This window comes from Panthera uncia, chromosome A2 (genome assembly GCF_023721935.1).
Source record: "Panthera uncia isolate 11264 chromosome A2, Puncia_PCG_1.0, whole genome shotgun sequence".
In the NCBI taxonomy this organism is placed as follows: Eukaryota; Metazoa; Chordata; class Mammalia; order Carnivora; family Felidae; genus Panthera; species Panthera uncia.
In genome coordinates, this window is record NC_064816.1 from 143,446,605 (window position 1) to 143,459,279 (window position 12,675).

General features: G+C 42.2%; 1 protein-coding gene across 3 annotated transcripts in view; it reads right to left on the reverse strand.

Moving 5' to 3' along the window:
- The window catches only part of CHCHD3 (coiled-coil-helix-coiled-coil-helix domain containing 3), a 287,147-nt gene extending 276,034 nt beyond the window's left edge, over positions 1 to 11,113 (reverse strand). For 2 of the 3 annotated variants that reach the window (XM_049643026.1, XM_049643029.1), the window contains exon 1: positions 10,864 to 11,113. In XM_049643026.1, coding sequence (XP_049498983.1) covers positions 10,864 to 10,944 — 81 coding nt within the window. In that variant the 5' untranslated portion in view covers positions 10,945 to 11,113. The remainder of the gene's footprint in view (positions 1 to 10,863) is intronic. The other variant, XM_049643028.1, reaches the window with a different exon arrangement.
- Between the last annotated feature and the right edge of the window lie 1,562 nt (positions 11,114 to 12,675).

Sequence of the window (12,675 nt, forward strand, 5' to 3'; positions counted from 1 at the left end):
AATTTATGCAAGCAACAGGTCTTTGTTCCTTCCTTCCTTCCAGTCTCAAAGGAAATGGTGTCCCTCCATCCCTCCTGTTCAGGCTAATCACAAATAACTGCTCTTTCAACAGATTCTATTATGCAGCTATCCCGTGCCAGGAACCAGGCTAGACTTGGGGTATTCAATAGTCATCAAGTTGCATAAAGTGGGTTAGAGGAAACAATCATCAGGCATTTAAATATAACAGGAAGAGCATTGCCTATGTCAGCTGGCCTAGAATGGAAGTATACAGAAGGCATAGTGGACGGGACATCTAGCCAGGCTTTGGGCATGGGGCCAGGACTGGGAAAGATAAGCAGGTGTTAGGAAGAGAAGGGGATAACAGTACTCCAAGAAGAGGAAAACACATGGCGGTATAGATGAGAAACAGGGCTTGCCACCATCAGACGTTAAGTGCAGATAACAAGTAGACAGTTGGCAGTAAGGCAGAGGCTCTGAGGAACACTCAGGCCTGGAAGGTCTGAGAGTCATCAGTCCCTGAATTACTATTGTACCATTCTTTTTATTTTCTTTATTGCACTTACCACTATCTGATGCATTGTTTGCCTGCCTTTTACACTAGAAAGGAAGTTCCATGAAAGCTAGCATTTGGATGTCCTATTATATCCCCAGAGCCTCAATAAGCCTGGTTAATTGAGTGAATGGCTAAAGAAATGACTGAAACAATATGTGAATGAATGAAGAATGGCTGAAGCACAAAACTGGGGAGAGGGCACAGTGAGAGAAGGTGGACAGGGAAATAAGATTTTGGATTCTGAAGAGTCCTAGCAAACCCATGAAGTCAAACAGTTTGAACTTGATCCTGAGGGCAACTGGGCACAATCGAAGGATTTTAAGCAGGGTAATGACAAGATCAGACTTACATTTTAGAAAGATCACTCTAGCCACTGCTAGAGAACAGATTGGAGGGGGACAAGAACAGAAGCAGGAAGTCCCCTGAAAGAAGCTAAAGGACCAATTAAGAAGCTATTAAGCATATGTCCACACAAAGATTTGTGCAGGGATGTTCACAGCAGCATCAGTCATAATATAGCAAGAGCGGAACCACGCAAATGTCCGTCTGCAGGCAAACGGATAAACAAAACATTATGTATCCATACGATGGAATTCAATTCAGCAGTAAAAAGAAGTGAAGTTCTGCCACATGCTACAATATGGATAGATCAAAACAACAATTAAGGGAAGAAAGCCAGATACAAAAGGCCACATATTATATAATTTCATTTATATGAAATGCCCAGAAAAAGGCAACTCTGCGTAGATAGAAAGTAGAGAAATAGATGCTTACGGCTAGAGTAGGAATGGGGATTAACTATAAATGAACACGACAGATCTTAGTGGGGTGATGAAAATGTTTTAAAACTGGATTGTGCTGGGGCGACCGGGTGGCTCAGTTGGTTAAACGTCCGACTTCAGCTCAAGTCATGGTCTCACAGTCTGTGAGTTTGAGCCCCGCATCGGGCTCTGTGCTGACAGCTCGGAGCCTGGAGACTGCTTCCTTCCGATTCTGTGTCTCCCTCTCTCTCTCTCTGCCCCTCCCCTGCTCATGCTCTGTCTCTCTCTGTCTCAAAAATAAAAAAAAATTAAAAAATTTAAAAAAAATTTATTTTAAACTGGATCATGCTGGAGCACTTGGGTGGCTCAGTCGGTTAAACATCCAACTCAGGTCATGATCTCACAGTTTGGGAGATCAAGACCCGCATCAGGCTCTGCACTGCAGAGCCTGCTGGGGATTCTCTCTCTCCCTCTCTCTCTTTCAAAATAAATAAAATTTTTAAAAAATTAAAAATCAAAAAAAAAAAACTGGTTTGCGCTGATAGTTGCACAACTTGGTAAATTTACTAGAAAGTGCTGTATACAGAAAACAGGTGAATTTTATAATACGTGAAATACACAATAAGGTTGTTTAAAAAAAATTATTAGCCATCCAAAAGGAACACATTCAAAGATATTTAGGATTAAAATAGCTAACATTCACTGAGTGCTTATTATGTGCCAGGCGTTACACTAAAAACACTTTCCTCATTTAATCCTCACCTATCATATGAGACAGACACTTCTCCACTGTATAGGTGAGAATGTGAAGCCCAACCAGACTAAATAATTTGCCTGGATTTTATATTTTATCAGTAATGGAGCCAGAATCAAACCCAGGAAGTCTGAGTCTCAAGGTCCCACTCAGGTACCCCGCTTTATTGCCAGACCTGGTGTCTGACTAGCCATGGAAGTGAAGCAGAAGTCATCAGAACAGCCAGGTTTGTGAGTTGTGTAACTGGGTGATCCCCCTCCTCTATCTGCAAAGACCTCCTTCCAACTTCCACGTCCTTGACTCACCACCATCTAGCTTATAACCCAGTACAGTGGTGCTCTTGTAAAAGTCACCAATGACCAAATAATCTTTTGTGTTTATATTTATACAACTAACTTACACGGCTTCCCTTTAGCTTCTAACACCTGCGGTCACTCTCCTCTTCTGGAAATGTCTCCAGTGGCCTTTCTGACCACCCACCATCCTGACAGCCCTAGGGCTCTGGCCACATCTTATCTGTTTGGCAGGCTTCCCCCGTCTCGCCTACCCTTAGATGCCAGAGGTCCACATACCCTCCCTTGCCTTTATTCACTTCTCACTCTCAAAGCTCTTGTTGGCAATCTCATCCACTCCCTTGGTAACTGTGTTGATGAATTAATGAATTCTAAATCCTTCATGTCCCAAAACCTAAACCTATACATTGAACTGCCTAATGGACACCTCCTCTTGGACAGACCACAAGCCCCTCAAACCCAACATCTCCTAAATTGAATTCTTATTTGCCAAAATCTCTCCATCTTCTTGCTTTCCTAATCTCATTAATGACACCACCTCCATCCAACTTTCTGAATCAGAACAAAGGACTTACCCTGACTCTTCATTCTCCCTCGTCCTCTGAGTCATGAATTCTTCAACCGCTAAATATCTACTTATTCCAACATTCCTTCTCCCGTCCCAATTCCCCTGCCCTAATTCATGGCACCATCAATAACCTTCCTAAAACACAAATCTGATTATGGTAACTCCCTGCTTCAACTCCTTCATACCTTCTGTTGACAGAAAAGTCCAAATTCTTCTGCACAGCACCCAAGACTTCCTCATCATTTGGTCATGGCCTAACTCTCCAACCTCAATTTCCACAGCCTTTCCCTTAATACTTCATACCTTGTTTCCCCACCTCCATACTGGCTACTTATTTGATGCCATTGCTTTGCCTTTACACATGGCTCTATTGCCTTCTCCCCTGGCCCTGGGGGAGGGAATCACCTTTCAAAATTCAGTTCAAACATCCCACAGCCTTCTCTGACCAAATCAGTTCCCACTCCATTCCAACTCTGCTTACCCAAGGGCTACCCTTATTTGTGCCCCACGATACCTTGCACAAATCTCCAAAGACAAAACAAGTATTTTCCTTTCAACAAAACTGTGTGCTCCTGTATACTATGGAATCATTCACCAAATGTTCCCTGCAAGAAGACATCAGTGAACAAAACAGTTTGTACCTGAGCAGTTACTTGTATCTCAGGACCCAAACCGGAATGCAGGGGGAGCCAGTTAAGGGAAAGACTACCCTTTTTGAGCAGCTCAAAAGCTGGCATCTTTGGAGGAAAATCCCAAGGCTCTTGGAGGAGAAATCGAAGTTAGAAAGGACAATGTCAAGGGACTTTCTATTTGAAGATGTCAGGGCCACTTGCATCTTTTGTAACAACTGACAGCCACTGACACTGCTGTTGAAACTCATCTGCAAAGCTGAGATACATCTTAGGAAAAAACCCTTTAAGACTGACTGACTATAATCCTGAGTAACATCCAGTTTCTGGTAGCATCAGGATAAGCGGTAACCCCCCAATCTCTAGGCCAGTGCTTTCTCTGTTAAACAATACACCCCTACGATCCTATGTGACAAAATAAATTCACTTCCTCTTAAGGAGGTAAAATGAGCCTAAGTTTTAGAATCTTAAAACTATTTTAACTGATACATAATGTATATAAAGCTCGTTCAATATATAATGTAATATACTACACATTATGTATATTTATAGACTATTTAAATTAGTATGCCATAATATATTACATATATATCACATATCATACACTATTATACATCATATATGGTATGTTACATATTTAACATAATTTGTGTTTAAAGCCAATCACCTAAGGTTATTTTGAGATAAATTATATACACACGTAATTTTATATGTTAATTTATATTTCTATTGCTCAGGCCAGTCAAAGAACTACAACTACACTAAATATATATCCTACACAATCAGAAAGTGAATGTGTTTGCTAAAAACCAAGTGTTAGCTATAAACCTGCACCTGTATTGGGCACAGGCTACCCTTTCTTCTACATACCACTTCATCCATTTCTCATCCAAATTCATACATTACCATTACCTATTGCTACTTTCAAAATGAATACGACAGAAAGTTCTTCCACTGACTAAAGCAGCTTCAAAAGTATTATCCCTTTAGAGTAAAACTAAAGGCTGACCCAAATAGAGGAAAAAGCACTGGCCACCTCCTGGCTATACAATCCTAAGGAAGTCCTCTCCAGGGGCCTCATTTTCCTCATCTGAAACTGAAGAAGGCCTACGCCCAGGGTTTTAGGGAGGATTACCTACACACATACTTGGTAAAACTTTACCAGCAATACGGCTCCAGCCATGGGGACTTGGACTGATCCTGTCATCATGTTCTTCCACCAGCTCATCAGAGCTTGGGCTGAGCTCCTCGGCTACCCGGTGCACGAAGACCAGGGCTACAGCTATTGCCGGTGGCAGCTGCCTAAGTCCTAAAACGATTACATAAAGTTCTCATTTGTCCCTATCCATGCATACTCTTTGGGTAAAGTGTACTGTCTCTTTCAGCCTGATCACTAAGTCTTTTTATTTATTTTTGTGGCTTATCTGATGCCTCAAAACTTGCTACTTAATGTCAAATTCTTACATCAATTCCAAACATTCCCCAATGTGGTCTTTGATTGTATTTCAGTAAGTGTATAAGCATGTCATGTCCAAAGCAGCACAATTCATCTTTTGAGTTGATAAACACATCGTAAAGTTGTGTTGAGCATCAACCTCCCTGTTTTGTTCTTAAAATCTTTGTCAGTGGATCCTTAGGCCCTTCCAAAGGCACATCCACGGCAGCCTATGGTTGCAACTCTGCGTACTCCAAGCATGATTCACCCTACCCCAGGCCGTTCTCAGCTACGCTGATACAAGGCAATTGCCATGCTGTGTTATCCTCTGTATTTCCAGTGAACACCAGCTGAGCTGACCTTCCAGGTGCAGAAATGGGTTCATACCTGCACCCTCCCCTCATCTCCTCTGGGAACCGGGGGTACTCGTGAAGCAGTTGACATGTCAGGGTTACACCCGCAATCTGTAGCTTTAGAACAACTCTTCTTTGTGATGTGAACAGACCCAAAAGGGATCAGAGGTAGAACATAAGCTTCTGCAAGAGCTGGATAAGCAGCCCTCTGTAAGAGAAGCAGCTACTTCAGGAAACATCTTCCCTTAAACAGGGTACTTCTTTTAGAAAAGCTTCTGTCCTATTTAAAGACCTATAGCTACTATACCTGCTTTCTAGACCTCTCTGTACTTACTCCCCAGCAAGGCAAATATCATGTGCAATCTACAAAAAGTATTTGCAGCAAACAATGGCAAACTCTCTCTCTCTCTGACACACACACACACACACACACACACACACACACACACACACACTGGAATCATGCCCGGAAGTCCCTGGACTCAGGGGCCCATGAATTAATTCCTCAGCTGTATGCAACTCTCTGCTTGTTGCAGAGTTCTAGGCAGAATCTATAGCTCACAGATTTACAATAATCTGTGAACTAAAAGAACCACTGTTCTAACATGACAGATGACTTAGAGAAGGGCCTGCCAACATCGCAGAATTCCATCCACTGACTTTGATTATCTGCCCTATTCTCTACTGATGCTAAAGACAAATTTATGTAAATGGGGCTTCCGAAGCTCTGAACCACTCACCACACCAACATGTGCTCCAGAGAGGAGGAAAAGAGGTGTATCATATCCTACAGGGTTCGCTGTGGAACTCAAATCTCCCCACCCACCTTGACTGGTCTTATCTAAAATGAGCACAGATAGGGGCTCCTCGGCGGCTCAGACAGCTAAGCGTCCGACTTCAGTTCGGGTCATGATCTCACGGTTCCTGAGCTCGAGCCCCGCATCGGGCTCTGTGCTGACAGCTTGGAGCCTGGAGCCTGCTTCAGATTCTATGTCTCCCTCTCTCTCTGCCCCTCCCCTGCTCACGCTCTGCCTCTCTCTCTCTCTCTGCCTCTCTCTCTCTCTCTCAAAAATAAATAAACATTAAAAAGTAATAATAATAAAATAAAATGAGCACAAATACACCACTCACCAATCTAGAATCCGGTATTTTCAGAAACAGGAGGCTGCGTGAGATGGACAAAGTATTTCCACTTCCAAGGAACAGAGTAAAATGAGGGGAGTTCCTAAGTTACCCTTCTCCAAGAGGTAAAGTTTGCAACCACATGAGACAAATAAATCACACCCTCACCTCCATAATAGTTTTTCTCATCTCTTCCAGATGCATCTTATCCAAAAGATTAAAGGAGTCAGACCCATTTTTCTCGCTCGGTCTTCCTTCCACGTAGGTCATTTTCTGTGAGAGTACTGGTTTGCTTTTTGTTAAATTACCATTTTAAGACACAGGCTCCAAAAACTGCCATTATTATTTAGAAGCTGTTACTCCTAAACACTTAAGGGCATGGCAAGGGAGGGAGAGACACACAGATAAATACAGTAATTTTTAGCTTATGTTTGTAATTTGCCACAAACATTTCTTTGCATTTGTCATTAGTGGAAATGAACTTCTACTACCTGCATAAAATCTTAGAAAGCTTTAAGAAGAAAAGTCCTAGAAAGTTTAACAGGGTACTCTGCCCAAGAGAGTCACAGATGCTAAACTGCAAAGGTACCAATCATCCACCAGTTAGCTGAATTACCTAGACAACATCCCTCCGCACTCCCCATGACTGACTGGACTTGTTGCCTCTGCTAATATACACTCTCCAGAATCCTCAACAACATCTCACGTTAAATAATCTTTTCAGTTAGAGGCTCCCAACTGCCAATACTTCCCCAAAGCATTAGCTGTGTTCCATGTGAGGATCCACACTACCACATGTATGGCTCCCATGAATTTCAGCTTGCAACTTCAAGGCCCGTTGCAGAGACTCATTTATGCCTGGAAAGCACAATAAATATTACTTTGAAAATGATACTCATTGAAGTTGACATTTGCTCTGGAAGAGTTCACTCAAAGCTTTGATGTTTCAGATAAACCAGTGGAAGACTGAGTGGTAAGCATGCCTTCCGAGCAGGCACAGCAGGTGCTCAGAAAAATCCTATTAAGCACATGTAATATGAGTAATGAAAATGCTTGGTCTTTCTATCCCTAGAAATTATTTTAGACTTGGAGAGGAAGGCAAGGAAAGAAGGTGGCCTTTCATCCAACCATGAGTTGTTTCAGATTAGAAGCTGAAATAAGGTGTAAGATTATGGGTGATTTTATGCAAGTGGGGGGAAAGCTATCAACTGCTAAGGATAAAGGAAATAAATAAGACCCTATAAATACCATGAAAATAACATGTCGTAGGTGAGAATAAACTTTAAACTTAAAATTGTAAGTAGGTCCTTTAATTGCTAGCCATTGAGGACCTCAGCAAGAAAAATCTAGACAAACATTATCAATAAACACAGCCTAGTTACTGAAAGCCTGATATTGTCTGCTAAGTGCAACACTTCCTATATTAAGATAAATGAAGATGAAATTACTATCCTTATCAGTGGAATGCAGAATTGGTTTTCCAGCAGTGACTGAGTCCATGAATCGCTCCTATGCTCTCATTTCTTACGAGTGAGGACACAAATATTAGACATTGGGCAAATTTGGAACGTTTTCTTCAGCCAAATTGAACTACCTATCTGCAGTTCAACATTGAAGCATGGACCTCATCGGCACCATGTTTTAATCAACTGAGCTAAAACCAGTAACTCACTTATGATACTGAGATTGTTGCTTATCCTTCCCGGTGCCTCATAGGGAAACAAGATGACTCTTTCGAGCTAAGAAAAATACAGAAATCAGCTGAAAAATATACAAAATGCCTAAAGAAAAAAATCACACAGACGATCAGCTGCAGAACTCAGGACTCCTATCTCCCCGTCCACATCTTTAGGTATGTCGTGAGAACACAACATGCTCTAATTTTTAAGTTCAATATAACTTTATATATCCATTCCCTTGAACAGCTCTAATAATAGCTATTACTCATATAAGTAGTAAACACTGTCAAAATACTAAATGCCTATATACATTGTCAACTTTCTCACCAGTAGAGCTTGATACATAAGTATTTCAAGCAGGCTACAGTATGCAGACATACTAAACAAGGAAACACAGTCAAAAGTGACTTGTCCAGGGCCACAGAGCCTAGTGAGACACAGAGCTAGGACTAAACCCAGGTCTGCCTGGTTCCAAAGCAAGTGCTCTCTCCACTATACTACACAGCACCTCCAAAGAATCTTCAAATATTAGATGTGATGGAACCTTACAAAAATGGCTGCTTTTAGAAAATCTACAATGTGCCCCATATTTTAAATACCTTACCTCAACTTCTTACCAAATATAAAAAAGTGACTTGTCCAAAGCCACAGACTAATAAATGCCTAGTCTGAGACTTAAAACCGAGGTCTGTTTAACTCTGACTGATGCTCTTTTGACCGTGACCTCAAAGAACTCAGAATGACCCCCGAATACTCAACAATTCAAGAGCGTGCCATTTTTAGAGGAAAATGCGATGGGTTGACTATGGCTACAAGAAATTTATAGTGCCACTAGACTCACAGAATTTCAGAACTTGAAAAGCTCAGAGATCTTAGAGATGTATTCAAGCCCCATCATTTTGCAGATGAGAAAACCAAAGCTCGGAATGATGCAAACTGTCCTTGAAAAAGAAGGATTTGAAGCAACTGGGAGAACACTGCAAGGGCATTCCAGGTGGAGGGTAGATCCTGAAGAAAAGTAAAGCGTAGAGGTCAAAAGGAGCATGGTGTGTGCTTGGATTATTATAAATAAAGTGCGCTCTGTGAGAAAGGAAAAAAAAAAATAGAATACAGCTGTCAAGCTGAGCAGCCAAAAGACACAGCTTCTTTTATGTAAAAAGTTTAGAAAAAGTTTTTTAAACAATCTCTCCATTTTAGTCTATTATATACCCCTATCATATACTTACCCTATTTAACCTTACCTAATATTTGATATTAACCTCTGTGCTGTGGCCAAATTTTCTTTTAATTTAGTTTGCTCTCATCACTGTGTCTGTACCAGAGCATGAGAATAATGATTTACACATTCTTCTGGCCAATGTTTTCTCACCCAAAATTTATTTTGTTTCCTCTTACTCTTCTTTTTCACTCTCGGGTATGGAACAATCAAAGCCTCAAGCAAGATTAAACAAATCTCTGCATAAAACTCAGAGTTTATAGTAGTTTTTATTTTACTCCAAAGAGTACCAACTAAACCACAACAATGCAAGGCAGCCTCAGACATTCTATTACAAAATGTGGCACTATCATTAATTAATATAAAGAAATGGTGGTCACAGACCAAAAACTGAGTTCAACAGTCTGAGTTTCTATAAAGAAAACTTTAATAAATTCTTCTCAAGGTAACAGTCTCACAGTAAAAAGTTTGTAAACATTGTAAATATTTAAGAAATTTTATTTCCTGATAACATGCTAAAAATAATTGATACATTTCATTTACTTGTGCTGGCGGTGTAATTACAGAGGAAGAAAAAAGATATTATAAAACGTTCAGAAGTGAAATCGCTTTATTTACTAGGTTCAGGCATACTTTCAAAAAAAAAAAAAAAAGAGGCTCCAAATTCAGGTGCAGCAGCGAGTGTGTTAATGAAGTTAGTGCTGGTGTGCTGACACCCTAGAGAAAACTCAAGCTGTCAGTTTATGTGTCAAGCACGTGCGGGAACATTAAAAATTCCTCTGCGACGTCTGGTTGAGAACTGATTGTATGACTCCCAGCGGTCTGAAAAATTGCAAACCTGTCTCAGGCCCTGTCAGGCTGGCAGACACTTGTGCTGAAGCAACTGGGTCTAGCCCAAAACTTAGGCGGCTGGCTACAGAGGGAAAGAGGAGGTACCAAGTGAAAGCGAAGAAGGGAGAAGCCACCCCAGGCAGGTCAGAAGCCTATGGGGTGTGCGAGCGTGCGGCAACGGGTGGTATCACAGGGAGGGCACCAAACGACCGAGAGCAGGTAAAGGTCTCCTCAAAGCCAATTCAGCTTGAGAAAGGTTACGGGGGCAGTGCAAAACGAGAGCTGGGGTCCTGAACCCAGGGGGTGTAAGACAAGCCCCATTTCACAGAATGGAAGACAGGGGTTTCAAATAAAGTCCCACTACTCGTGAGCAAGAGTCAAATCTAGCCTGTGAGCCCCTGGCCGGTTTAATTCAGCGTGGCATTCCCCCCGACCCCCGCAACCCCCTCCAGCACAGTGCTCAGCACTTAGCACACAACCAGGAAATATCTCTGAATGAATGTCCCAAGTCTTGAAACTTCAAGCTTCTTTGCAGAGAACTCGGCTTCGGGCCGGACAACACTGGGGGCCGGGACGGGGGAAACCAGGCAGAGCGAGTCCCGGGAAGATCGGAGGTTTGGGGTCCGAATCCAGCTGCTGGCCCTCTGCCCGCCCACTGTCACTCACCCGGATGCCCTTCACCACGGTGATGTTCTCATTCTCGTCCGCCTCGAAGGTGACCCGGCGGGTGCTGGAGGTCCCGCCCATGGCTCCTGCTTCTGCCCCCACAGAGACCTAGCTGGACGCACGAGCACTTCAGGCCCCACGCGCACACACGCGCGTGGATACGCCCGGACTCTTCCCTTGCACGGCGGGAGCAAGGCCACGACCCCGAGGAGCAAGGAGAAGGCGCCGGTCCCGAACTCCCGCCTCCTCCGGTCACGCTCCACAACAAAAAGGCCTCTGGTTGGTCGGAGATACGAATGGCCCGCCTCTACTCGGTAGGGGCGCCTTGATTGGTTGGTCCAGACCCGGATGCTATGGCAACAGGTTCTGTTTGACAAGGTTTCCGGAGCCTCTGGGTGGCACTGGGAATTGTAGTCTCCATCAGGCGCGATGGTCGCTGGGACGTTCCCGCCTCAGACCTGGGGCGCAAGGGAAGCATGGCATTCTGGGAGATGTGGTCTTGACTGCCCGAAAGGCTTCTAGCCTGACAACTTTCAAGGAAGTTCGTTTATCTAACAAAGCGTACTTTGAAAATATTCTAGAAACTTAGGTAGGTGCGTTAAAAGATACAATGTCTCTCCTAAAGGAACTCACAGTTTAATTACGGAGATGCACCCGGCAAATGAAGCCATTCCTAGATTCCTAACTATAAAATCTGAGGCAAAATTTAACATTTAGTTTAGTCTTAACCATAAAAAAGTAAAAATAAAAATTTAAAACTTGGCCAATGGCCTTACCTCATGAGGACTATATATTATGTACTGTTTTGTTTACTTTTGTAAAGTAAAACTTTAAATATAATGGTTTTCAAATCTGCATATGTGAAAACAAAGACCATAAATTATTTGCACCAAACATGCAGATCATTCACTTTCTTGTGTCTCCTTCAACTTCAGTTATATAAGCTAGTTAGGCCATAATACAATGAGGCAAAGAAAAAGTTAAGTGATTGCTAAAAGTAGCATGAATTAGTGGAAGAATGGAAACTACTTCAGACAAAGTTGAGATAATCTATTTTGGAAAGTTTCTAGTTCAGACCTTCACCTCTACAAGACAAGTAAATAATTTTTAAGTAATGTACACACACATTTAAAAGTATTATTTTTGTGGTGCCTACATGGCTCAGTCGGCTGAGGGTGGGACTCTTGATTTTGGCTCAGGTCACGATCTCATGGTTCATGGGATTGAGCCCGCGATGGGCTTGCACTGAGCATGGAACCTGCTTAAGATTCTCCCTCCCCTTCTCTCTCTGCCCCTCCCCCCTTAAAAAATTATTATTTGCTACTCTGTGACATGTAAGTTTAGTTATGTGACCTTAGTCTTAACGGAGGTCGATTTGGAAATAAGGCTACTGACAGTACGATCCTGGGATCCCTTTCAACATTACAAACAACCAACCACAACACAGCATCCTCTTATTACATAGGCCTTCACAAAATTTCAGTAACACTTTATTTTTAAGTTTTTCTCATCTCTACACCCAACATGGGGTTCAAATTCACAGCCCCAAAGTCAAGAGTTGCATGCTTCTCCTACTGAACCAGCCAGGCACCCCTTAAACTGCAATAACATTTTTGAGTTTCAGTTATGTGCTAATTTATTACTGTAGGAATCTTTAGAACCAAGACGATGTCTTTTTCATCTCTGTATCCCTGTAGCAGAGCGGTGAATTTATCCTATGTCATCATTTTTTTTTAATTTTCACTATATATGTTTCCAAATTCTATTATGCAACTTTGCAGTTTTGAGACTACATGTTACTTTGTACTTTTC